At 44.2% G+C, this 25,073-nt stretch overlaps 3 protein-coding genes across 3 annotated transcripts; 1 reads left to right on the top strand and 2 right to left on the bottom strand.

Annotated features, from left to right (window-relative positions):
• Positions 1 to 2,032: 2,032 nt before the first annotated feature.
• Positions 2,033 to 5,961, top strand: LOC146219586 (uncharacterized). The gene is made up of 10 exons (XM_084695029.1): positions 2,033 to 2,139; positions 2,375 to 2,477; positions 2,587 to 2,699; positions 2,883 to 2,928; positions 3,099 to 3,200; positions 3,408 to 3,911; positions 4,049 to 4,129; positions 4,233 to 5,429; positions 5,584 to 5,626; positions 5,754 to 5,961. Exons 1-10 carry the CDS (start codon positions 2,102 to 2,104, stop codon positions 5,870 to 5,872), a joined length of 2,346 nt encoding a protein of 781 aa, XP_084551155.1. The 5' UTR covers positions 2,033 to 2,101; the 3' UTR covers positions 5,873 to 5,961.
• Positions 5,962 to 12,207: 6,246 nt separating this feature from the next.
• Positions 12,208 to 21,095, bottom strand: LOC146219585 (stonustoxin subunit beta-like). The gene is made up of 3 exons (XM_084695308.1): positions 20,979 to 21,095; positions 15,048 to 15,168; positions 12,208 to 12,885 (listed from the first exon to the last, which is right to left on the bottom strand). Exons 1-3 carry the CDS (start codon positions 21,093 to 21,095, stop codon positions 12,353 to 12,355), a joined length of 771 nt encoding a protein of 256 aa, XP_084551434.1. The 3' UTR covers positions 12,208 to 12,352.
• Positions 20,960 to 22,477, bottom strand: LOC146219584 (olfactory receptor 1D2-like). Its single transcript, XM_084695307.1, has one exon. It carries the CDS (start codon positions 22,475 to 22,477, stop codon positions 21,536 to 21,538), a length of 942 nt encoding a protein of 313 aa, XP_084551433.1. The 3' UTR covers positions 20,960 to 21,535.
• Between the last annotated feature and the right edge of the window lie 2,596 nt (positions 22,478 to 25,073).

Here is a 25,073-nt window from a genome sequence, read left to right as displayed (position 1 = left end):
GCATGCGATTGTTCTTTACGGTGAATCATGGCGCATGACAACTTGTCAGACACTGTTATCCTATTGGTGGAGCCCAAAAAGTCTGAAAATGTGGTGGCCGGTAGATCACCAATTTAAAAAACTGTTGCAGTGGCGTCAACTGTGCCAGTGATTCCGCGAATCGAGATACAATTTGAAAACAAAAGCGTTTTGTTATGAATAGTAATCTATTAAAGTCTGGACTGATAACAAGGACGTGAAGTTTAACGATTGCACGGGAGCTTAACATTGTATTTCCAGTTTTTGACATATGATATATGTACAGTATTAAAGACACATATTTAGTTATACAATGTATCCTGCAGTTATTTAAAGGTAGGATATGTGATGTTATCTGCATTTCATGCAGTCAGGCATTTCCCCCTCCTGCAGTCCGGTAGTGGACAATATGATGGTGAGACAGCGCTGAATTTTGATTTAAAATTTGAGTTGATTGTACAAGGTGTTTATGGAACAATTATCACTCAGTACAAGCTCAAATAATACTGCTGGATGTAATCTTCATGATAATCATGAAATTGAATGAAAAAAACGTGTATGATGAAAACCAAATATCTAAATATTACGAGTAGAATCGTTTTTCCCACTTTTACTTCATGCAGTCTGACTACAGTACGGTCATCTGCGTCGCCAATTCCAACTGTCTCCAAAATGTGCGTAGGCCTACGGGAGGGTCAGAGTTTGCGTGGAGGACCGCACATTCTCCCGTCAAGTTTGTTTTTTATAAATCACAACCTTTGCGTGGAAAGTGTCGTACACACATTTTCAGCCCCGTTTTGTGCGTACGCAAGCTTTATAAATGAGACCCCTGGTCTCTACAGCAGGAAGTGACCTGCCATCAGACAGCAGCACCATGGACAGCACCCCTGCTGCACTCCTCTCCAAGCTCTCCCAGCTCGTTCCCTGATTAGCACCACTGAGCTCCCCAGCTGGGGACACTTGGGACCAGGGCCACTGGAGAGAAGCCCAGAGACACAGCCACAGGAGAGGAGGGGAGACATGTCTGACAACTGGAGAGAAGTGCTGTGATTGGCTACCAGGACTGGGGTGCAGATACCTGACTGAGAGTGGCGATGCTGCCCACCTCCTTAAACTGAGGGAGTCCCTGAGTGACAACACCACCCTCCACGCTCTTAGAGTCATCAGATAGACACAACACAGTGCAGGAGCCTGGAGGAGTTCCTGAGTGCTGGAGTCAGACCCCCCCTCCCAACACCCCTCTTTTTCACTCACAGTGAGTTAGACCCCCCCTCTTTATCACACACATTGGCATGTTAATAAAACACAAATAAAACAATTTATTAAACATATTCTAAAGTTCAAGAGCACAAATACTCATGTTGTACCTGAAAAGGGGAGATATCAATAAAGACGCTTGGACACACTGCATTTCTTCTGGCAGCTTCATTGAGAATGAGGCATCCTGGCCGAAAGCTCCCCCTACCGGCTTCTGCAGGCATAACTAAACAATCACAGCTCTCAAAAGGCTCAACAAGTCGATCATAGATTAACACTGTTTATTAATGAATTTCCATTTTATGCCCCTTTGACTGTTTTTAATACCTATTGAACTTATTGATCAGATTTCAAAATAAAATAAATCAACAACAAAATCAATCTATCACACCAAAAGTCTTTTGTCACATTTAATTTGTTAAAACCTATGTTTGATTCCCCATGATGGATGACAGTTTAGTGAGCAGTAAAATCTGATGATCATTTACATAATGTACATTTTGTTGGAATAGCGATTATTGTGACATGCATATTTTTGAATAGCAATAAGAATTCAAAAGATCTTGGTAAATATTGTGATTTTTAACATTAACTCAATACAAGATTAACGACTATTAGGGTGCTAAAATGTTTTATTTATTTGTATCCATGACAATCCCAAGAAGATCAAACACATTTGATGGAATTCCAAACCATTGTCACAATGAATGAATCACAGTGTCGAACATTCCATTCTAAAGTTACCATGAATATGATGTACCAAACACAGCAGAAATCATCAACACAAGACAAGCACTGCCTCTTTACAATTACAATTACACAAAAAATGAAAGACAGACCAACAAATTCCTCATTCACTGCGAGGTAAGTTAACGCCTAAGAAGGTTATTGCCTACAGTATGTACAAAACAATGTACTATCTTCAAACTGTATTGGCCTATTCATGACTTTTGGTGTCTCAACAGGAGACCAGTGTGTTTTTTTGTCCTCAAAAACAATATTTCAACACAAATAATTAGATATAAAAACATAACATTACCAAACCTGCACGCCAATGTTACTCCATGTAGTCCTGATCCAAATGTTTCTCTCCACACAGACCTGCAGCCATGAATTGGGAACTTCCCACCATTGATCCACATGCTCCTGTGAAGTTCACTGAGCTGTATAACTTTTTGACAACACCAGAATGTCTGGATGAGGTAAGATTGTGGTGATAAACCATAACCAAATGCAACAGTATCACTGTGCTTGATGACAATGGCATTATATATGATGACTGGCATAGACATTGACACAACTGTCTCCCAGAAAACAACCATGAGGCAGTTCATGTCCTTACTGGAGCAAGGAGCGGTTCCATCCTCTGTTACTCTGAAGGACATCACCGAGTGGCTCTCTGGGGAAGAATGCTTCATCAGCAAGTGAGACAGGCTTAGTCTTTCTCTCAGGAGTTACAAAATACATGTCTGTGCACATATGTGTATATGTGATGGTTGTGTGTGAATGTGTGTGTATGAGAGAGAGAGAGAGAGAGAGAGAGAGAGAGAGAGAACAATTGTCATTCAAAAAGTGATGGTTTGCTCTTTATTTCTTCTATTTTGAAGGTGTCGGGCCTGCAATCAAGACTTGCGACAGCTGACTGCCATAAGGGTAAGAGCTTCATAGTGGACCTTGTTCACAGTACAAACTCCCAGAGAACCAAAGATTCGTATTACGGTCTCTATATTGAAGACAGTAATAGTGCAAGTTACATTAATTTATTCAAGGTGTTAGTGTGTGATTGCACAGAATTGATCTTTTGATGGTGTTTCTGTACTCAGGTCTGGTATATGAAGAGACGCGACCAGCTTCTGAAGATCCAGCAGGAGATTCTTAGAGAGACCGAGAAGGAGTGTCGTCTCTCTGGGCTGTTTGGCAGAAAGGTATGGACAACAACCTGGTGCAGAGAAACAGTACTTCACATTCTGGAACAAAGGATTTCCTTTATTTCCCTGACTGACAACTTTCTCTCTCTCTCTCTCTCTCCTCGCACTGTCTCTCTCTTTCTCTCTCTCTTTCTCTCTATCTCTCTCTCTTTCTCTCTCTGTCTCTGTCTCTCTCTAACTCTCTTCTATTTTTCTCTGGTGAAGGTCACCATGGAGGGACTTCGTAGGAGCATGAAGATGTTCAGACCGTCTGTAGAGACAGAGGTCCGACATCTGCTCTCTGGCCTTCCTCACAGCCTGATGCCCTCTCACTCCACTTCTGAGGTCCCCGTAGCTCCCAGTCTCCTGCAGGAAACTGGAGAGCTCACCCCCAGGCTGGTCACCATCACCTTCCGCCACCTGCTGGGTGGAGGTACACAGGGAGGAACCACCTGGACCTCCGTAGACGGGCTGAGGGCCAAGGCCGCCATAGAGGAGATCCGGTGGCTGCTCAAGGACACCGTCACCTCTGTCCTGGCTCCGTACGGGGACGTCCCGGTGCACAAGATTGTGTTCATCACCTCAGCTCTGGCCCGGGATGTGGTGAAGGCTGTCTTTGACAGGTTTGAGGTGGAGTCTACCACTTTCTGCCTGCTGAATGACAGCTACAACCTGCATGCTCTGGAGGCAACCAGGAAGGTGGTCGAAGAGTTGGCAAGGGGGAACAAGGTCATTGTGTTTTCAGTCTGTAGCTTATAGATGTCAAAATCACTCACATTTCATGTTTCTCTCACGACAGCTCCAGAAGAGGTGGGCATAAACTAACTCTTAAACTAAGTCTCACTGTTTGAACTGTCTATCAACAGGGTCATAACAAGCCAGGTGCTGAGAGCTCCTTCAGCCTCAAGGAGAGCATCACCGTGGCCACTGATCCCCAGGCAGAAAAGGTGAAGAAAGCAGATTGATTCATAGTTGGCTTTGGGTTCAGTGTAATCGTGACCAAATGGGAGATTGTTTTCAATGGCAACTGAACCTTAATTCTCCCTCCAGTCTTGGTCTACCTCAATGGAGAAAAGCCTCACCATCAAGGCCATCATCCAGGACCAGAAGGACATCAAGGCCCTGGCCACTGCTCGAGGTGACATGAAGACCAGTCAGACCAGACATCTGACTGCATCTCAGCTGTCCACAGCTTCTCTGGCTGAGTCTGGCCTCGACCTCACCCTGAGGGAGGCTGGGGCTCATGCTGCTGAGGGGAAGCTGGAAAGAGGCAAGACCTCAAAGCTGGCCCTAGAGGCTGGCCTCACCAGCACCAAGACCCTGGATCTAGAAGCTGGCCTCACCAGCAGCAAGACCCTGGCCCTGGAAGCTGGCCTCACCAGCACAAAGACCCTGGATCTAGAGGCTGGCCTCACCAGCACCAAGTCCTTGGCCTTAGAAGCTGGCGCCACCAGAACCAAGACCCTGGATCTAGAGGCTGGCCTCACCCGCACCAAGACCTTGGCCTTAGAAGCTGGCCTCACCAGCACCAAGACCCTGGCCCTAGAAGCTGGCCTCACCAGCACCAAGATCCTGGATATAGAGGCTGGCCTCACCAGCACCAAGACCTTGGCCTTAGAAGCTGGCCTCACCAGCACCAAGACCCTGGCCCTAGATGCTGGCCTCACCAGCACCAAGACCCTGGATCTAGAGGCTGGCCTCACCAGCACCAAGACCCTGGCCCTGGAAGCTGGCCTCACCAGCACCAAGACCCTGGCCCTGGAAGCTGGCCTCATCAGCACCAAGACCCTGGCCCTAGAAGCTGGCCTCACCAGCACCAAGACCCTGGCCCTGGAAGCTGGCCTCACCAGCACCAAGACCCTGGATCTAGAGGCTGGCCTCACCAGCACCAAGACCCTGGATCTAGAGGCTGGCATCACAAGAACCACAACCCCGGCCCTGGAAGCTGGCCTCAACAGCACTAAGACCCTGGATCTAGAGGCTGGCCTCACCAGCACCAAGACCCTGGATCTAGAAGCTGGCCTCACCAGCACCAAGACCCTGGATCTAGAGGCTGGCCTCACCAGCACCAAGACCCTGGATCTAGAGGCTGGCTTCACCAGCACCAAGATCCTGGATCTAGAGGCTGGCCTCATCAGCACCAAGACCCTGGATGGAGCTTCTGCCAAGATGCTGTTGCTTCTAGAAGATGAGCCACTGCTGAGCATCCATGGTGTCTTCCCTCAGGAGGCTCCAAGACTCCTCATGGTGTGAACATGACATCATTCTTTTGTTGACAAGTTTCATCAGACTGAATATTACCATTGTACATGTGGTATGAATATACTGCAGTTTGGAAGTTGATGCCAATGCTCTACAGTATAGTTTATGGTCTTACATGCTTAGTATTGTCTGTTCACAGACCAGTGAGGTCCCAGCTGACGTGGAACAGGAGAGCTGCATTGGTGAGTACCTTCTTAGCTACCAGGAAGCTATATGCACACGTTCTACTACATACACACTTCTCAGATATACCAGGAAGCTGTGTGGAGAACATGCAGATACAGTGTTAATGCAGGTTTTCTTCCTCAGTGGGCGGACAACAGGAGAAGGATGGAGGGGAGGAGATAAGGGGGGGGATGAGAGGATTCCTCCGTCGAATGAGGAAGCTCTTTACCTGCTGCTCTGCCTCCTCAGAAGAGGAGGACTAGAGAGGCTCCCCAACAGTGAGAGGGACCTGAGGACCAGGCAATATCATCCATATGGACCCCTTGGACAGAACCTGTGTTCATCACAGAGCCTGAGCACAAAAGAAAATATCATTTGAAGCCATGTCTTTTTTTGTGGTTGACTTTTTATTTCTGGGGATTTACTGAAAATAGCGTGTTTGTCAGTGTTCATTATTTTGATTTATAAATATATATATATATATATACATATACTGTATACTGTATACATAAAAATGAAAATATATAGTCTCTGCTACACTAGAGTCCAAACAACTGAAGTACAGCATTCAAACATTTGAACATTAAAGTTCAAATGTGGCATCATTTCAATGTAAACGTTTTGTAACACGGCGCACAATGCAGCAGAGGGATAAGACCAGAAGCCCTTTTAGACTCTCCATGTGGTTCAATTCTTCAATGAAAAAGACACATGAACCCAAGCACCTTAGAACCCTGCAGAGCATTCCATAAGAGAGCCAGAGGCAGGAGACAGAGAAACAGCATGAAGGAGGCTTGAGACAGCTCAGAGGTAACAGAACAGAACATGAGGTCTACTGCAGGTTTTAGGTAAAGTAGATCTTGTATGTGAACACCAGGGTGCCTGTGTTGAAAGAAAGATCGGGTGATATTAAGACCCGCTTCCATGGTAGGTTTGTTGTTTTGTGGACATTGTGGATGTCAGCTAGTGGTCACAGCCAAACAGCTCCAGGGAGACCCTGTGCTGTTCCGGAAGGGCCTGGGCCACGAGCATGACCTTGACGCTCTCAAAGTGGTAGCAGTGGTGGCCCACAATGACCTTGACACTATCAAAGTGGTCATAGTGGTGGCCCACAATGAAGTAGTGGTGGCCTCTTGACGCCGTCTGCACCACACATGCCCGCGTCAACCTTCTTGAAGAGGGTGAAAGAAGCGTCTTTCACAGGAACACAGGGGCTGGCCATCGGGTCTGTGTCGTAGACGGTTTGACCTCTAAGGAGGCAGGAGGATGGTCATGGGAAAGCAGCAAGAGGGCTCAGAAGACCCAGTGGTGATCAATGTTCCGTCGTGTTAACATATCAATGGGGTCTTGTGGTAGAAAATTCTAGCTGGTCTGTGTAGATATGAATAGTCGAATATGGCAGTTTCAATACAATTTATTCAGACTATAAAATTACATATGATTAAACATAGCTTTGTTGATCAGTCATTTACAAAGGAGGTGCCTATCCACACAGATCGTTCGTAAGAGTGATAGAGAACTATCACACATGCACAGACTTATATACACTTTAGATCAATGGCATTCTATAAAATCTATCAATCAATGTAGCAAACTCAACTTAGTGACAGCTTAAAACAATACATTTACATATCAAATGTCTCACTGTTCTTTGTGTGACCATCTTCAAACAAGAACTTAATTAACATCACCTATGAAACAGGAAGAGTCAGTGCAGCTTGATCCATTTATCTATCTCACCACAGGTGACAAGAACAATACAACCAAACCCACATTGTCCTTAGACCAACTGTCTCTTCCCCCCCCCAGGTGACAAGAACTCTTTCAGGTCACCCAGACTTCCCGTCTCCTAGAATTCACGTCTCCTAGTTAGGTGTTATAAAACTACAGGTGGCATCTCTACCAAATGAAGTCGAATCAACATACATTGTATCAAGCTTCTTATCCAACTGTAAACTTTTCCTAAAACACATACATTGTACATAGGCTCAACATTTCTGCAACAGTCTTATACATCACTCTCATTGCTCCGGATAGCAGCTCCAGGGAAAACCTGTGCTGTTCCGGAAGGGTCCGAGCCATGAGCATGGTCACTGGTGTGGGGAGGGGGGAGAGCACTGTTGTGCTGTAGCAGATTAGAGCTACCAAAATATAGTGTCATCTTGACTTGACAGCGAGCAATTTCAACCTTGATATATTCATATGTGAAATCAATATTATAAAAGTTATGGCATTGTATGACATGGTTCAAAAGTGTTGCAATATAGATATACTTTACAGTCTATAATTAAGAACCTACAATTAGCAGTCACAGCGTTTGACAATGGTGATTGAATCTGCTCCCTGATGGTTTGTGCATTAGCTGTGTGTGTGTAGTGGATTGTTGGTGGAACTGCAGGTGACCGTGCTGACTCCATTAAAGCTGGTACAGAACATAGTTCTGCTGGTGTCAGGAACATGCTAGGTAGCAGTACAAGTCACTGGAGAGGCTAATGCTTCAGAGGTGATCCTGAGGTGTTTAACTGTTAAATGAAGCCAGTCTGCATTGACACTCAGCACACATAGAAGCAAGCCATGTAACCATATGTTTTATTCAATCACCTTGAGGCAACAGTAGCTGATTAAACACTGGTTGATCATTACAATAGAATACACTTTATTGGTCATAGTGCATTAGATACTCAACAAAATTTGCTTGTGCAACCACTAACCCCCCCCCCCCCCCTCTAAAAAAAACTAAAAACAATACTTACATCCACATACACCCTTCCACAACACTACAACACATCTAAGCATGCTTGCAACCCCACGCACTCACACATAAATATATGAAAAACATGAATAGTTGTGTTGGTGGGGGGTAGGAGGGCTGTGTGGGTGTGTAGTTCTGTGATGGCCCTGGGGATGAAGCTGTTCTGCAGTCTGAATGTGGGCTGTGGTGGCCCGCTAGCGCCTCCCAGAGGGCAGCAGGGAGAAGAGATCTGCAGGGTGAGTCTCATCCTTCCAAATGCCCCCTGGCCGGCCGAGGCAGCGTGTCCTCAGGATGTCGTCCAGGGGAGGCAGTGGAAGTCTGATTCTTCTCTCAGCAGACCTTCTGACCCCACTGAGGGATTTCCTGTCCTTGTCTGTGCAGTTGACGTACCATGCAGTGATACAGTCTGTGATGACGCTTTCAATGCCACAGTGGTAAAAAGACTGAAGCAGCTCTGGAGACAGCTCTGTTTCTCTTCAGTGTTCGCAGGAAGTAGAGCCGCTGCTGTGCTTTCTGGACTGTGTTCATCTTCCATTCCAGGTCCTCTGAGAGCAAAACCCCCAGGAACTTGAAGCAGGAGGTCCTCTCCACTTCCTCACCATTGATGATGAGGGGTCAAGGGTTCGCCCTTTTGCCGTCTGAAGTCGACCATGATCTCTTTTGTCTTCTTGACATTCAGGGTCAGGTTGTTTTCTTGAAGCCATCCTGTCAACTTCGTCTCTGAAGGCACTTTCGTTTCCGTCGGTGATTTGTCCTGCCACAGTCGTGTCATCTGCAAATGTGATCACTGCATTTGAATGATGGGTGTTGGTGCAGTCATATGTGTAGACGGAGTAGAACAGGGGACTTAATACATAGCCTTGTGGAGCTCCAGTGCTGAGGGCCAGGCTCCATGATGGGTGAGGACCCAGTCTCACTGTCTGCGGGCCATCTGTTAAGAAATCCTTCATCCACTTACACAGGCTGTAGCTGAGGCCCAGATCAAGGAGTTTGGTGATCAGCCGGTTAGGGACGATGGTATTAAAAGCCGAGCTGTAATCTATGAAGAGCAGTCTCACATGTCTCCTTCTTGTCCAGGTGTGTCAGCGTTGTATGGAGGGCTGTGACGATAGCGTCCTCAGTGGACCTGTGTTCCCTGTCAGCATACTGATGCTGGTCCAGGGAGCGAGGGAGGGCAACCTTAACGTGCTTCGCCACCAGCCTCTCCAAGCACTTGGCGATGATGGGGGTGACGCCCGAGTCTCTAGTCATTTAAAGTGCTGATGTTGCTCTACTTGGGCACTGGAATCATGACTGCTGTTTTAAAACAGGTTGGTACGGCCGCTTTGGCTAGAGACTTTTTAAAAATGTCTGTAAAGACATCTGCAAGCTGGTATGCGCATTGTTTGAGCACTCTTCCTGGAATGGCATCTGGTCCTTCTGCCTTCCTTGTGTTCACAGACCTGAGGATGCGTCTCACATCCTCTGCTGTTGCCATGGCTGTGTGGTCTGGGCCTTAACTGCCTGTGCATGAACTCAAGTTGAAGGTAAAGCAACGAGAAGACCCAAACTCATGTTCTCCTGTTCAACCAAGATCCAGACTCCACGCTCAGGAGACTCACAAGCCTTCATGTCGGCTTCCTCAGTTCACCTGGTGACCAGAAACCAATTACTGCTGATATCATTCACCTGTCCTCAAAGTCTTATTCTAGGGACAGTTCCCTTCCTGACGGAGGGTTTTAGTCCTTACATGTGTAAGGTAATAATATCCTGTTAATATCTTTCTTAGTTTTATAGTGCTCAAAAGGTATCTCACTTTGAAGGGACAATATTTGCACATGTAAAGGAGCTGTACATTGCTGAAACAAAGAGAAACTCAAGAAAAGCACAATAACATGTCTGATCAAATACATCAATAATCACAATAAATATGAACCTGAGGACCAACCAAACCAGCTGATCTGCTTACTGAAGGTTCACCACCACAGAGAACTCTACTGACAGAGTAGCTGACTGAAGGTTCACCACCACAGAGAACTCTACTGACAGAGTAGCTGACTGAAGGTTCACCACCACAGAGAACTCTACTGACAGAGTAGCTGACTGAAGGTTCACCACCACAGAGAACTCTACTGACAGAGTAGCTGACTGAAGGTTCACCACCACAGAGAACTCTACTGACAGAGTAGCTGACCACATGTGGAAAGGAGACCAACAAGGGGAGGAGACCAACAATAACAAACACAATACTGACAAGCTGGGATACCACAGGTGACTGTGCCACACTGGTGACACATGTTTCCTCCCCAACCTCCTCCTCCTCTCCTCCCTCCTCCTCCTCCTCCTCCCCTCCCTCCTCCTCTCCTCCCTCCTCCTCCTCTTCTTCCTCCTCCTCCCCTCCCTCCTCCTCCTCTCCTCCCTCCTCCTCCTCCTCCTCCTCCTCCTCCTCTACTCCCTCCTACGTACCCTCCTCCTCCTCTTCCTCCCTCCCTCCTCCTCCGCCCCCACCCTCCTCCTCTTCCTCTCTCCTCCTCCTCCGCCCCCACCCTCCTCCTCCTCTTCCTCCCTCTTCCTCCTCCGCCCCCACCCTCCTCCTCCTCTTCCTCCCTCCTCCTCCTCCGCCCCCACCCTCCTCCTCCTCTTCCTCCCTCCTCCTTCCCTCCTCCCTTGTTCCCTGCATCTATCTCCAAAGAGCTCATGGACTGTGGCACAGTCACTGACATTCCTACCAAAACGGGCATGCAGGAATGCACACAAACAAGCACCACACACACACACACACACACTATGCACAGACACTCTCGCATATACACACACAAACTACGCACACAGGCAAACCCACACACACCCACATAAATGCACAAAAACACAAATATGTAGACACTCATACACACACAAACACTACTATACCTGTCTAACAATTTTTGGATTTCATGTAAACGGCAGTCATTACTTAGCTCAGCTCAACACAGAGATATCAGTTGTTCATGTGGTCTTCATCAACTGTGGACAACTGTCTTCATACCTGGGGACATCTGGAACACGCACAACAAAGAACTCAACAGGACATTTAGAAACACACATGGCTTTGAATAGAGGAGTGTCAATGTTAAGATTGTATGTGATCATGTTTCTCTGCTTCTATGGAGAACTGGAAGGACACAGAGGTAGAGAACTGCATCCAGGAGGATGTCATCCATGAAACGTTCTGTTAGACCTCAGGAAAACAATTCCAATTCCCTCTTTATCACTCACAGTGATTTAACCCCCCCCCCCACCACTTCCCAACACCCCTCTATAACACACACTGTGAGTTAGTGGGTAGAGAGAGATAGAGAGGAGGTGGTGGTAGAGAGGAGGTGGTGGGTAGAGAGGAGGTGGTGGGTAGAGAGGAGGTGGTGATAGAGGAGGTGGTGGTAGAGAGGAGGTGGTGGTAGAGAGGAGGTGGTGGGTAGAGAGGAGGTGGTGGTAGAGAGGAGGTGGTGGTAGAGAGGAGGTGGTGGTAGAGAAGAGGTGGTGGTAGAGAAGAGGTGGTGGGTAGAGAGGAGGTGGTGGTAGAGAGGAGGTGGTGGTAGAGAGGAGGTGGTGGTAGAGAGGAGGTGGAGGTAGAGAGGAGGTGGTGGTAGAGAGGAGGTGTTGGGTAGAGAGGAGGTCAGGGGGAGAGGGGATCACACTAGACACACACAGTGTATATTCAAGTGGGTAATAGTGTCCCACTACTGGTCCTAAATGTAGTGTTAACATTGTGTGTGTGTGTGCACGTGTGTGTGTGGGTGTAGGACCACTGGGTCCAACGAACACAGCATGTCTTCTATCATCCTGTCTAAAACATCTTTATCACATTCAGTGGAACTGACATCAGACAGGATTGTTGTTTGTTCAACAATGAAAACCAAACAAACATTCAACAAACACCAATATTTACAAACACTCTGGGATATCAATTACAACTGTGTACAGTTCAATCTTCAATCACATCTATGTGAGCACAGTGTGTGAGAGTGTGTGTGGGCTATTCTACCTGACACAGGGACACTGAGGAGTCTTCATAAACCCAGAACCCAGGATAGAGGGGCTCAGTGAATGTGCTGTGGAATGTGTGCAGGTGGGTCAGTGTGTCAGAGGAGACTGTGTAGAAGGACAGAGTGCCGGCCGGCCAGTCCAGATACACTCCTACTCTGTGGGAGCTGGAGGGGGGGACAGGTATGACAGTGCTCTTCTTATTGTGCACGGCAGTGTAACTGTTATCACGACACTCCAGACTCCAGGACTTGTTATTTAATCCAAGCACACAGTCATCACCCCTTCCTCTCCTGCTGATTCCTTTATATGTCGCTGCTATATCAATCCTTCCTCCATTCCTCTCTGCCTCCCAGTAACAGCGCCCAGACAGACCCTCTCTACACAGCACCTGTGCATAGTTCTCACATCTCTCTGGGTGATCAGGATACGGCTGCTCCTCTCTCCTTGTCACCTTTCTGTTCTCCTCAGACAGAGAGAGGCGTCTGTGTGCTGTGTTTGGGTCCAGTGTGAGCTCACAGGCATCTGATGGGGGAGACCAAGACACAATATATTACTGATCATCATCATTCACATTAGAATGTCTCCCTCTTTCTGCCCTCCCCCTTTCATTCTCTCCACCCCCACCTCCCTTATCTACTCCTGTACTACGGTACTTAGGAATGATTTGCTGGACCTGATGTGAGTTTCCTCCAGGAACACAATGACTCTTATTGAGGGACTTGTTGCTCTTGTTGGTTAGTTGGAACTGATTTAACTTCTTGTACTCGCTGTGAATTCTATTCTTGTTGCTTTTCTACAGGTACCCTCTTGTACTTTTGAGGTTCATGTTGTTTAATTGTAACTTGTTTAACTACATGCTCTTATGGTTCTTCCCATTGGTAGTTATTTGCTTTTCACAATGTAGGCTTCATGTTTTGGCTCCCCACAATGTTTTTGGGGCGTCTCGTTGTTTATGATCATTGACCTGTGCTCTTTTGTAAAGCTCTCTCTTGGAAGTAGCTTTGGATGAAAGCGTCTAAATGAAGAAATGTAAATGTACTTTCCCCCCACCTCCTCTCCCCCCATCCTCTCCCCCCATCCTCTCCCACCTCCTCTCCCCCCATCCTCTCCCCCCATCCTCTCCCCCCATCCTCTCCCCCCCATCCTCTCCCCCTACTAGAGGTGTGGAAATTAATCGAATAATCGATGCATCGCGATGCAGACATGGACAATGCTGCATCGATGCAGTGGCCAACCAGAATCGATTATAACACGATGCAGTCGCTTGTTCATTTTCCGGCCGCGGCATAAACATTCAAATGAAAAATATGATTCCCAGTAGCCTAACCCGTTTCATCTAGACCAGGGGTACTCAATTAGAAACTCAAAGGGTCCACTCACCAAATTTCCATTCAGTCGAGGGTCCGGAACGGACCATGGTTTATGTTTCTGGCCCTTACCTCTCCCATTAACTCCAATTCAAAATTGACTTAGGTTTAGGCACAGTGCCTGTGCCCCTGGGCATCTTTCTCCCATAGACCAGAGTTCGGGGGGTACTTTTGTTCAGTGTCTATGCTTTGTGTCATAGTGACGTTTCACGTTAGCTCTACCACTTTTGACAAGGGCCACCATCTCATTGCAGATTAAACACATCTGTTTTGTGTTCCCCACCGGCAACACAAATGCGTTCTTGTCAGTCCATTCTGTCTGAAATTCGATTTTTCTGAATCAACTTTTCGCTGGGTTTTGTCACGCCATTATTTTTGCCAAGGAAAAACAGGTAGGCTAGCTACTATTAGCAAATCGATTAGCCATGCGTTGTTGCGAATGACAAACACAACCTGCGTGACCCACAGAGGTTGCGGCCAACGTTGAGTGAGTGAGTTGTCATGGTGATTGCTATTACAGCTCCTGATTGGATCTTTGGATTGGATAGAAACCACATCTCGTAATAAAACCATATACATAATAAATAGCGTACAGGCTAAAAAATTTGCCGGTTAAAATGGAAACGCTCCGTCAAAATGAATCAACTCCATTGGCTAATAATATATCGGCTAAAGGTCCGGGTCCGGATAGGAAGCCGCCTGGGTCCGAATTCGGACCGCGGTCCTCCATTTAGTGACCCCTGATCTAGACCTATGATAGACTCTGGTCTCATCTGGGTCTCATTCACCTGACGTCATTCGTCACGATTCGCATACCTGCCAAAGCAAAATGGCTGAGGGTGGTTGTGAGATCGTCCTTAAAAACGCTCCAAGCGTTTTAAAAGCTGAGATGTGGAACTTCATTTGGGATTTTACCAACAGGCTGGGAAGTACAAACTGGATACATTGCATGCGACACGGAAAGCCTGTCACACAAAAATGAAATACGTTGGGAACACTACCAACTTTAGGAATCACGTTAGCCCTTTCCATCTTGAGTTGCTAGCAACAACACCTGCCGTGGAAAATGCTAACTCTGGGCCAGCAGCTCGGAGGATTGATGCAACTCTGTTTTCAATACTGCTAATAATGCTGTCTGTTGTGTTCAGACTTTGTTAAATAAAAAAGATTGTTTATATCTTACTACGGTATTTTTGGATGAAAACAACCATATGAAGTAATATAAAAAACTATTATATTGAAATATACAGTATCTTAATGCATTCTGTCAAGTCAAATGACCCTGTGTACTACAACTAAGTAGCAGTCAATACTCACATTTCCTAAGACCAGGTTTGATCCAGCACTCTCCACCATGATCCACACTGTAGGGAGAAGCAGAGGAATGATGAGGAAATGACACCTCACCTGTTGCTAAGTGATTAAAGTAAACATGTTTCTATGTTTATCATGTTTTCCAGAAAAACAGGTTTTATAAACTCTGAGCCTAACCCTGAACTCTGACTTGATTAACCCCCTGAGATGGGAAGCACGGAGTTATTGGTTCCAGAAAAGCTGCTCAGAGTTTGTTTAATTCTAATTTCAGTCAAGACACTCACGTGATTGATTTCACCATTTATTCATCCACATGACAAATGGTTTAACATTGGGGGAATGGATGTACATGGGGAAGCGCTCCCTGCATGAGGCAGGGAGCAACGAGTTCAATCCCCCACGGGGAGGACAGACAGACCACATGGGGGAGAAGGGGATGGTGGTGGGTGGCAGCAGTGGCGGTCCTAGCACATTTGGCGCCCTGGGAGAGTTTTTGGCTTAGCCCCGCCCCCCGTAAATCAGATTCTGATTTACATGTACCATTTAGCTGAAATATGAATTGTAAAAACTTTACAAGCAATGGCGGTCAAAGGATTCTGTTCGTCCTGCTATCACGACAACCCCGCCCCCACCCCTGACGCGAGCGGTACTTAATACTGACAAATCACAGCCAAGGGAGTCTCCGTAGCTCTCCGTAGCTCTCCGTCGCTACGACGGACAGTTACAAAATTGAGGAGGTGTACGTCAAGCTCTCCGAGGCTCTCCGAGGGCTGACGGAGAGCCCGTAGAGGGCGTTCCACGGAGACGAGGGCATTCCCATGTGTCTGTTTTTCGAAAAACGCAGAAGCATATAACGGCCTTTACGGACTCTGCAGAGAAGGGACGGTTTGGAATGAAAGGGAGCAAACAGGACAGAGTAACACGGCATTAGTATATATTTTTTGGACTACGTAGTTAAGGCGGCAGGCGTGTGTTGCTTAGGCGGCCACCTTAACTGGAAAGTGCTGCGGGAAACCCTGAGGAGGGTCCATCAACCTCCACAGCACAGATTAACAGGGACATGTTCAGTAAATACCAGGTTAGCTCTGCATGGAAAACTGGAGAATTTAATGTCATCCTTATGTGTTATACGGCTTCAACAACAATTGGGTTGATGACAGGGCTTTCGACTGAAAGATGGATTTTTGCAATATTTTTTTTTTTGATGGTGCGAGTATCTCTTACAACTACTTTTACAAGTGTGACCTGTAAATTTGGCATTTCTAAGATTTGAACATAAATACTTTTTTCCTTCATGTAGAAAAAGGAGGAGGGAGCGAGTCTGCCAGAGTTGGCCAACGTGTGTGAGGGGGGAGGGTCCAGGAGTGATTATTCAACTGTGTGTGTAACGTCATCTACACTTGTGTGTCTCTCGTGTCTCGCAAAGGGAGTGATTGACTGCCAATATTAACCAATCCAAACTCTGCATTAAAGTTAAGAGTCTAAAGATGAAGTTTAATTGGTTGTGTAACGTTGGATAGAACGGTGGACCGGTCACTGTATCAGCTCACAGCAGGCACATACTACTGCACAATTAGACAGCATTTTGTAGAGAAATGAAAACGTTTATTCACAAAGGCCCACAAAGACAATAGGTGCGTTCGACATGGACTGCGGCTGCATGAAACGACCGGCGAGAGTAGCCGCTTGCAGTCGGGGAGGAGTTGAAAACGGCGCTGTGAAGTCGGACATTCCAGCTTCTCGTGGTTTGCTGCGTTGATGTCAGTCATGGCCGATCAAGCGCTGTTTGCTTACTTTACTTTATTTATAATTAAACGTAGTCTTTCCGTTAGTGAAGAGGCTGACTAAAACCCTTTCTTCAACACATTTTTTATTAAATTAAACTTTTTTGATCGTTGGCAAAACTGAAGGTGTCCGAATATTACAAAACACGCGTCAAAGTTGTCGTGTGTGAGTCTGGCCAATCATGAAATAGCTGTGTCGTCACTTGAACCCGTGCAGTTGCTCTCGAGAAAATGCCGCTACACAGCCGGCAGTTCTCGTATCGATCTCACGGTACTTTGATGGTGACGTCACAGTGACGTTAAACCAGTTCTTCTTTCCTGTTGTATGTATTCTCTGAATGTAAAAAAGGGTCAACTATTATTGGCAGTCACAAGATGCTGTAAACACTGTCATAACTTTGATGGCTACGTCACAGTGAGCTAGCCTTGGCGTCGTCTCAAGTCGGACAAAAAGTCTAACCAGAATTCACTGTTTCTTAAAAAAAAATTTTTTTTTATCTTTGTTCATTTTTTTTTTTTTTACAATAAAAACAGTTCAAACATAGGGGGAGTTTCATTATACCTCTCTGAGAGAGAATAAAGAAAGAAAAAGAAAAAATGGACAAACATATACATATACAAATACAGCCAAACAAACAAACAAAAAACAAATTTAAACAAAATCTGATTTTAAGCCTATATGTTCAACATACCCAGTCCATTTAGACCATATCTTTTCCATTTTATATTTATCACGAACCACATCTAACCATTCTCCTATTGTAGGAGAGTCTTGTTTTAAGCACCTTCTTGAGATTGCTTTTTTGCTCGCCACCAGAAGTAACAACTTTTTATCTCTGTAATCCCAAGAGTTGAATGAGATGTTTCCTATGTATAAAGTGTCAAACCTACATGGGATGATTACTTTGAAGGTTGCTTCCAAGTGAGAGTGTATTTCTTGCCAGTATGAAGTTAGTACTGGGTAGTCCCAGAAGACATGAAAGTGATTGGCCTCATTTGCACCACAGGCCCTCAAGAAGGCTGTGCTAGGTATTTGGGTCCGTTGTTGTACTGGTGTTATAAAAAATCTGGACACATTTTTCCAGCTATATTCTCGCCAGGTATTTGAGCATGTTGTTCCCCATTGTAATCTACATAAGCATTCCCAATATTCTTCAGATATTGAAAGACCACCTTCCTTTTCCCATTTCTCCTTAATATATAGAGTGTTGTCTGGACTGGCTTGGCGCAACCCATGATCTAGACACAACCTTCTTGCATATTGATGAATTGTTTGCACCTTTGAACACTTCCAAAATACCTGTCTTTTGCCCTTCTATTGCTCTGGCTATATTTTCCTGAAAGTAGTGTCTAACCTGGAGATACCTATAGATATCTTGGCGTTGTAGTCCATGCTCTTGTTGCAACAATTCAAAGCTCTTAAGGGTTCCTTTACTTACAAAGGTGTAGTAAGTGGTGTTTCATAGGTATTTCCACTGGGAGACTTTGGAAGAGGTATAACAATCTCGGCAGCACATTCATTCTCATAGATTCTACTCTGGAATTAAGGCTTAAGAATGGAATGAGGCTCCATCTCTGTATGTCAGATTTAATGTTATTATTAACGCGCCAGAATTCACTGTTTCAAGTCAGCCGACTGCAGCGCTGCATAAAGTCAGTCCATGTCGAACGTTCGACTTCATGCAGCGCCGGCGTCACCTGCAGCCGATGGCATTCCAGCTTCAAGGCAGCCGATTGCAGCCAGGAGTCAGGTGGCTGAGCGGTTAGGGAATCGGGATAGTAATCTGAAGGTTGCCAGTTTGATTCCCGGGCCATGCCAAATTACGTTGTGTCCTTGGGCAAGGCACTTCACCCCAACTTGCCTCGGGGGAATGTCCCTGTACTTACTGTAAGTTCCTCTGGATAAGAGCGTCTGCTAAGTGACTGAATGTAAATGTTATGTGTGTGTTGCAGATTGGAGCAACTAAAAAGCCAGCAATAAACTTTTTTCCATTGGAACAAATTCACTTATAAAACTCTCTCTCACGCGCACACACACACACACACATACCACACACACAAACCGTTGCTTGTGCTGCTGTTACTGCCATGACCCAGTTTCAGGGATAATACAAAAGGACATGTGTTTGTGTGGAAAGGTTATAGGTTTCCAAATAAATCAAGTTCTAAATACATTTTCCTCAAGTTAATCAGTATCAGTATATTTGCTTCCACAAACTATTCTTATTCATAAATAATTCATTATTTCAATTAGATCCTCAATACAATAAAAGTCATGCCAACATGCCATCCCTAATCTTCTGGTTGGGAGAGAAAAGCAGGGATGGATTAAAAGACTCACCGATGCCCTGTGCTTTGACTGTCACAGCAAGCTGCAAAAGTGCCAGTGAGATGATCATGGTCCACAGGGCCATCCTCAGAACCATGGAACCTCAGAGTTTAAAAAGCTCAAAACCACCGAACGTGAGCCACTGAAACTCCTCACACAGACAGGCTGAATGACTGGCAGACAGACAGGCTGACTGACAGACAAATAAAAAGGTGAAGAGACAGACAGGCTGACTTCCAGATGTTGAAGAAGAATTCCAGCTGCGGTGTTTGTGTGACCGGTGAGCAGAGGGCTTTATAATGGCCAGGGGGTGTGTCCTGAAAGCTTCCTCAAACTGGAGTGAGGTATAGCAAAGTTTTTATGGCAGGAGGGTATGTTACTGTTTACAGTAGTTAACAATGCTGTTGTTAATGTTTCAGTCTGCTAAAGAAAGGGTCTGTTATTGATTCAATACAAGAAAGATGCATGGACAGAGTATTCAATCATCAATAAAATACACAAAAGATGTCAAATAACAATACAAATCACAAAACAACACAACTTTAAACCCAAACCTAAAATATCCATAACCACAAACCTAACATAGCCCTTATCCTGAACCTAAAACCTCTCTAATCCCAAACCCAACATAACTGTAAACCCAAACTAATATAACCCTAAACCTACCACATCCTAATTCCAAATTTAACATCACTGTAACTGCAAACCTAACATAACCCCATAATCCCAAACCTAGCATTATAGCTGGACGAAGATATCTAAAAGAAAGGTTTAATCCTGGAGACAGTTCAAGATGAAGGTCTGGTACTCATCGTGGCTGAGATCTTTTTCAGAACCATAATAAACATTTAACCATCTATGTGACCTACATTAGCCGAGACAGACAATTATCATCACTAAACTATTCCATCCACTCGTCCATCTGTCTGTCTGTCTATATTTGTTGAAGGAGACAGCTTTATTTGCTTCCAAAAGAAAGTCTTCAGGATATCATCCAACACTCATCAACACTTAGTTTAGAAAGCTGGTTGGGTAGTCATTTAATGTCTTGTATTTACAGTTTTTTCAGTTGCTAAAATACATTTTTATCGTTTGTAATGTGTGTTAAAGTAATTATTCTGAAAATGTGAATTGTCTTCACATTTTTTAGATGCTTAAGCAATCTAGACACTGTAACATGATTTTAACTCTTATGTTATGTTTGTCTCATCTTAACTCTGTGTTCCTTGTCCAAAATGATCACCTGCATTTTAGCTGATTCTGTAATCCATAATAATATCAAGTATTGTGATTGATAAAAAAAACAAAAACAATTTAAGGTATTGTGAACTTGACAACTAGTTCTAGTAATAAAAGCATAATGTATGGATTGTTTTGACTGACAAATACACAGATGAAACATGTTGTGCATTTTTGACAAGGATTTGAGGTCTGGGAGAAGAAGTGTGTCCATCTGATAAATGGGCATGTGCCTGAATCATTCATTTCTAATGACTGGTCAATTAGAATTGGGAACACCAGGTGAACAAAAGTTAATACATAAAACATACAAAATTGAATGAAAATAATGTATTTATTTAGTGTGTATTATGTGTGCCCTGTATGGACACATACAGGACTGCATGGACACATGGAACCTTATGACAATCAGATTAAATATGCATACTTTTTTGAGAGAAAGCTTGTCAATTGGGCCAATTTGATCAGAACACAATAGGCATGTTTCACATCACTGAAAAAACATCCCAACGTTACAAGCAGAAATTATTTTATTTATTTTTTTACTTGAGTGCTTGCTCCACAATACTGTAACTACCTCACCTTCTCCACTGCAACAGTGAGGGAGATACTGCCATGAAGGGAAGTGATCTGTGTTTGGAGAGGCCAACCAGGTCTTGTCATTTTCTGTTCTGCACTAGGTGCATCAGTGGTTCCCATGGAAAATATTCTGAAATCTCTGATCAATACAGCTCACTCACAGGGTGGAGTTTACAGTTGATAGGCAGAAATTCTAGAAGAGAAACATTCACTCTCACGTTCCCTGACCAGAAATGAGGGAAGGTGTCAGAGATGGTACCAGGTCTTGCCTGTCTGTTATGTAGTTCTGGAAAGTTATAGATGTAGCATCCTAAACTTGATTGTAAATTATTGTGAGATTATTGAGTAATTAAAGGAGATGTATTACTGGCAGGATTATAACTTGGTTCAGGGGTTTATTCATCCACATAATTTTTGTCCAGTTAAGTCATTGTTGATAATATTAGAATGACAGTAATATACACATATACACCAATGGTATTGGAGTTACACTAGTGGTTGTAGACAGCACTCTGAAATGTCATTCACCAAAGTACCAATGAGACTACAGTGAGACTAGCTTAACCTTTCATCCTGACATTTTTCGTGCACAAACTTAATATCCTGGTTCTAATTTGAACCAGTTTAAGACCATAAATAACAGGGTTTAGAATTGGAGGCACTATTAAAAACTCTATGGCCATGAAATTCTTAAGGCTTTGTGGCAAATCTCTTGAACCATATCGTGTATACATTACATCAAAAAGCAAAGCGATTGTGATGTTTAATAATGACAGTAAATGTGGTACACAGGTCTGCATAAACTTCCCCCTGTTCTCTATGGATCCCAAACATGTTCTGACCAGGCACACATATGAACATACAATGAACGTTACATGTCCAAAAAAGAATATTATGACAGAATATCCAGCTATATTGTTTACTGTGATTGAAGAGCAAGAAAGTTTAACAACAGACCAGTTCTCACAGTAGAGTTTTTCTATGTGGGACCCACATAATCTCTGTCTGGATGCCAGTAAAGATAGCATAGTGAAACAACATAAGGGCGACACCCAGGAAAAAAACACCAACTGAGCAACCCTCTTATAAGTCATAACAGAGTGATATTCCAATGGTTTACATATTGCTACATACCTGTCGTATGCCATCACTGCCAAAATAGAAAAATCATAGTTGGCAGAAGAATATATTACAAAAGCCTGAACCAGGCACCCTGCATAGGAGATGACATGATGAGGAGACAGCAGGTCCAGCAGGAACTTGGGATAGAAACCTGTTGTACCAATAAGTCCATTGAGGCACAAATTGCAAAGAAAGATATACATGGGTTTATGCAAGTCGTCATCCAAGATGATGGTGACCACCAGAGCAACATTGACCAGAATAATTACACAGTAACACAGTAGAGTGAGAGAGAAGAGTGTGGCTCTGTAGTCCATGGTCTCTTCTAACCCTGAAAGAGTAAACACTGTAACAAGGGACACATTATCCTCCAAGGTCATTGTGAATCTTCAACAAAGAACACAAGCACAAAACCATTTCAATAATTCCTCTAATACCTATACTTGCAACGTGCAAAAAGAAAACAGTTTAATTCTCACAAACCCAATGTAAAGTTAGTAGATAAGTATGTATCATTAAACATGTATGTTGTACATGATCTAATTCATTCCCTTGATGAACAGCGATCCAGCCCGTAGTCAGTGATTCCACAGGTGATCTACGGGTGGTAACTTGCCCTCTTGCTCTTATACTGTTTATTCTCAAGTTACACACCCACACTGCTGACACTTTTTGTTTGTCAGCATTTTGGTGCACTTCCCCCTTTGAGCAGCTAAACTCAGAACATGTACACTTATGGGCTAGTCAAATATAGGCCCATGAACAGATCTGTACCTTTTAGAGCTACATTATGTACAATTATACAGCTCTTCAAAAGTTACCTTTACAACTAGAGGGTACAATTTCTGAGGAAATTGTGGGGCATGCTTGCGTCGGTTGCAGTTAGGTTATGTATATCTGAATCCACACATTTGTAGATATAGGCCTACTTTTTAACTATATGGAAATAGATTATGAGGTAGAACGGATGAAATTGTGACGGATTGGATGATGTTGTGACGTTAGGCTAGCACTGAATTCCCTTGTGCCCCACAAGACACTTTTTGCCACAAAAACTTAATTCAAGCCTAAAGGCCGATTTAGGGTTCTCCGTTTTCCAAAAAACTGACATATTGGAATGCCCTTGTCTACTTGGAACGCCCTCTCCGAGCTCTCCGAAAGCCCTGGGAGAGCCCCTGAGAGCTTGACGTGCACCTCCTGAATTTTCGAACTATCTGTCGTAATTTCTGATAGTTACGGACACCCCCTTGGCTGTGATTGGTCAGTATTAAGAACCGCTTGCGTCAGGGGCGGGGTTGCAGTGATAAACACGCAGACCCCCACGCCTCGCCCCTCGGCTTGAAGCAATGGCCCCGGTGGATGTAGGTGGTATTGCATTTACGGTTAGGTTCCCGTGTCTTCTGGTCGTTTTTATTCTATTAACTGCAGTCAACATTTACAAAACTATCTCCCCCAATAATTTTTGTTCGATTCTCGAACCTGGCTCATACTACTAGCTTTTTTAGAGAATAATTTTTCGAAATCCAAAATGGGTAAACTAGCACCCCATTGATTTGCCTACATCAATAAAATTTGCCTGCAAATGTGCTCGTGGATACTAACAGGGCACGAGCAAAAAAGTTCACATTGGCCAATTTACATTGAGCTGAATGAGCCATAGACCTCTATTGAATGAGCACAGGGAGAAATGGCTTGAGTTGTCTGCCCTGTTGTAACTAGTTTAGCAAATGGTTGTCACACATACATGAAATGTTGTTAATATAGTTTATTCCCGTTATTTCAAAACAGATTTGATTTTTCGTAAAAACTTTCATGACATAATATGTTATGTTAAGCGCGACCATAGATTGTTGATATTGTTGTCTATCTGGAGCAAAGACAAAGAATAATACTTTAACTGTTAACCACAATAGGAAATTATATATATTTAAATAATATTATTGTTGCCTTCAGAAACCTTTGTTAAATGCACCCATTATTCTTTTTTTTGATTGTGTCATCAAGCCAGAATGCTTTTGTGGGACAATGAAGGTCCTCATTGACTCTACATTTCACCCCCACTTGATGGAAACGTCTTGTAGCCTATATGGTTCTGTGAATATGCCCCTTTCAAAGACAAATGTGCAATAAAGTTTATTTTAGACACAGTTCTCAAGCTTTTACTTATTACATTATTACCAAGTCTTGTTAGATCACGTCATATGAAATAATAATAGGTGTTTGGTTTTGTAGGATGAACATATAAAACACAGGCCACATTTCTACACTGATGTTAAATTGAAGGCAGTGTGAATTTCGTGGCATTTCGTTTTAATAAAGTTAACAGTAAGTTATGGCAAGTCTGCATTGTGGAAGATATCGGTTACCAAAATAACTATTAAGCTTTCTTTGCATGGCGAGAACAACGACGCAGCTGTTCATGTTTACAGTTTATTTCATCCGATACAATGCGTTGAATATCATACTCACATCATAAGGAAAAAGTCAGATGGCTAAGCGGTGAGGGAGTCGGGCTAGTAATCAGAAAGTTGCCGGATTGATTCCTTGCCGTGCCAAAATGACGTTGTGTCCTTGGGCAAGGCACGTCACCCTACTTGCCTCGGGGGGAATGTCCCTGTACTTACTATAAGTCGCTCTGGTTAAGAGGGTCTGCTAAATGACTAAATGTAAATGAAAAAAGCAACATATGTGATGAGTTCCATCTAGAATATCCCTATATTTAGCCCTATAGCCTATTTCTAAAAAACAAGTGAAAGGAATACTATATAGTTACAGCGTACATTTCCGTGAAGTTGTCATCATGTCTCTGATTCTTATCGGACTTGTACCCCATTCCGCCACTGCAATGCCTTAACTCACACGCTCGTAACCATGTGAATCTATGCTCGCGACTGGTTGTCGCAAAGTATAACGTGTACAGCTAGTTGCAAGCGTGCATGAGGTCTCGGAGCTATGGAAAAAAAGAGCCACTGTTTA

Source organism: Hypomesus nipponensis, chromosome 28 (assembly GCF_054491055.1).
Source record: "Hypomesus nipponensis isolate SF chromosome 28, ASM5449105v1, whole genome shotgun sequence".
Classification (NCBI taxonomy): Eukaryota; Metazoa; Chordata; class Actinopteri; order Osmeriformes; family Osmeridae; genus Hypomesus; species Hypomesus nipponensis.
This window is presented reverse-complemented; position numbering and strand designations above follow the sequence as displayed.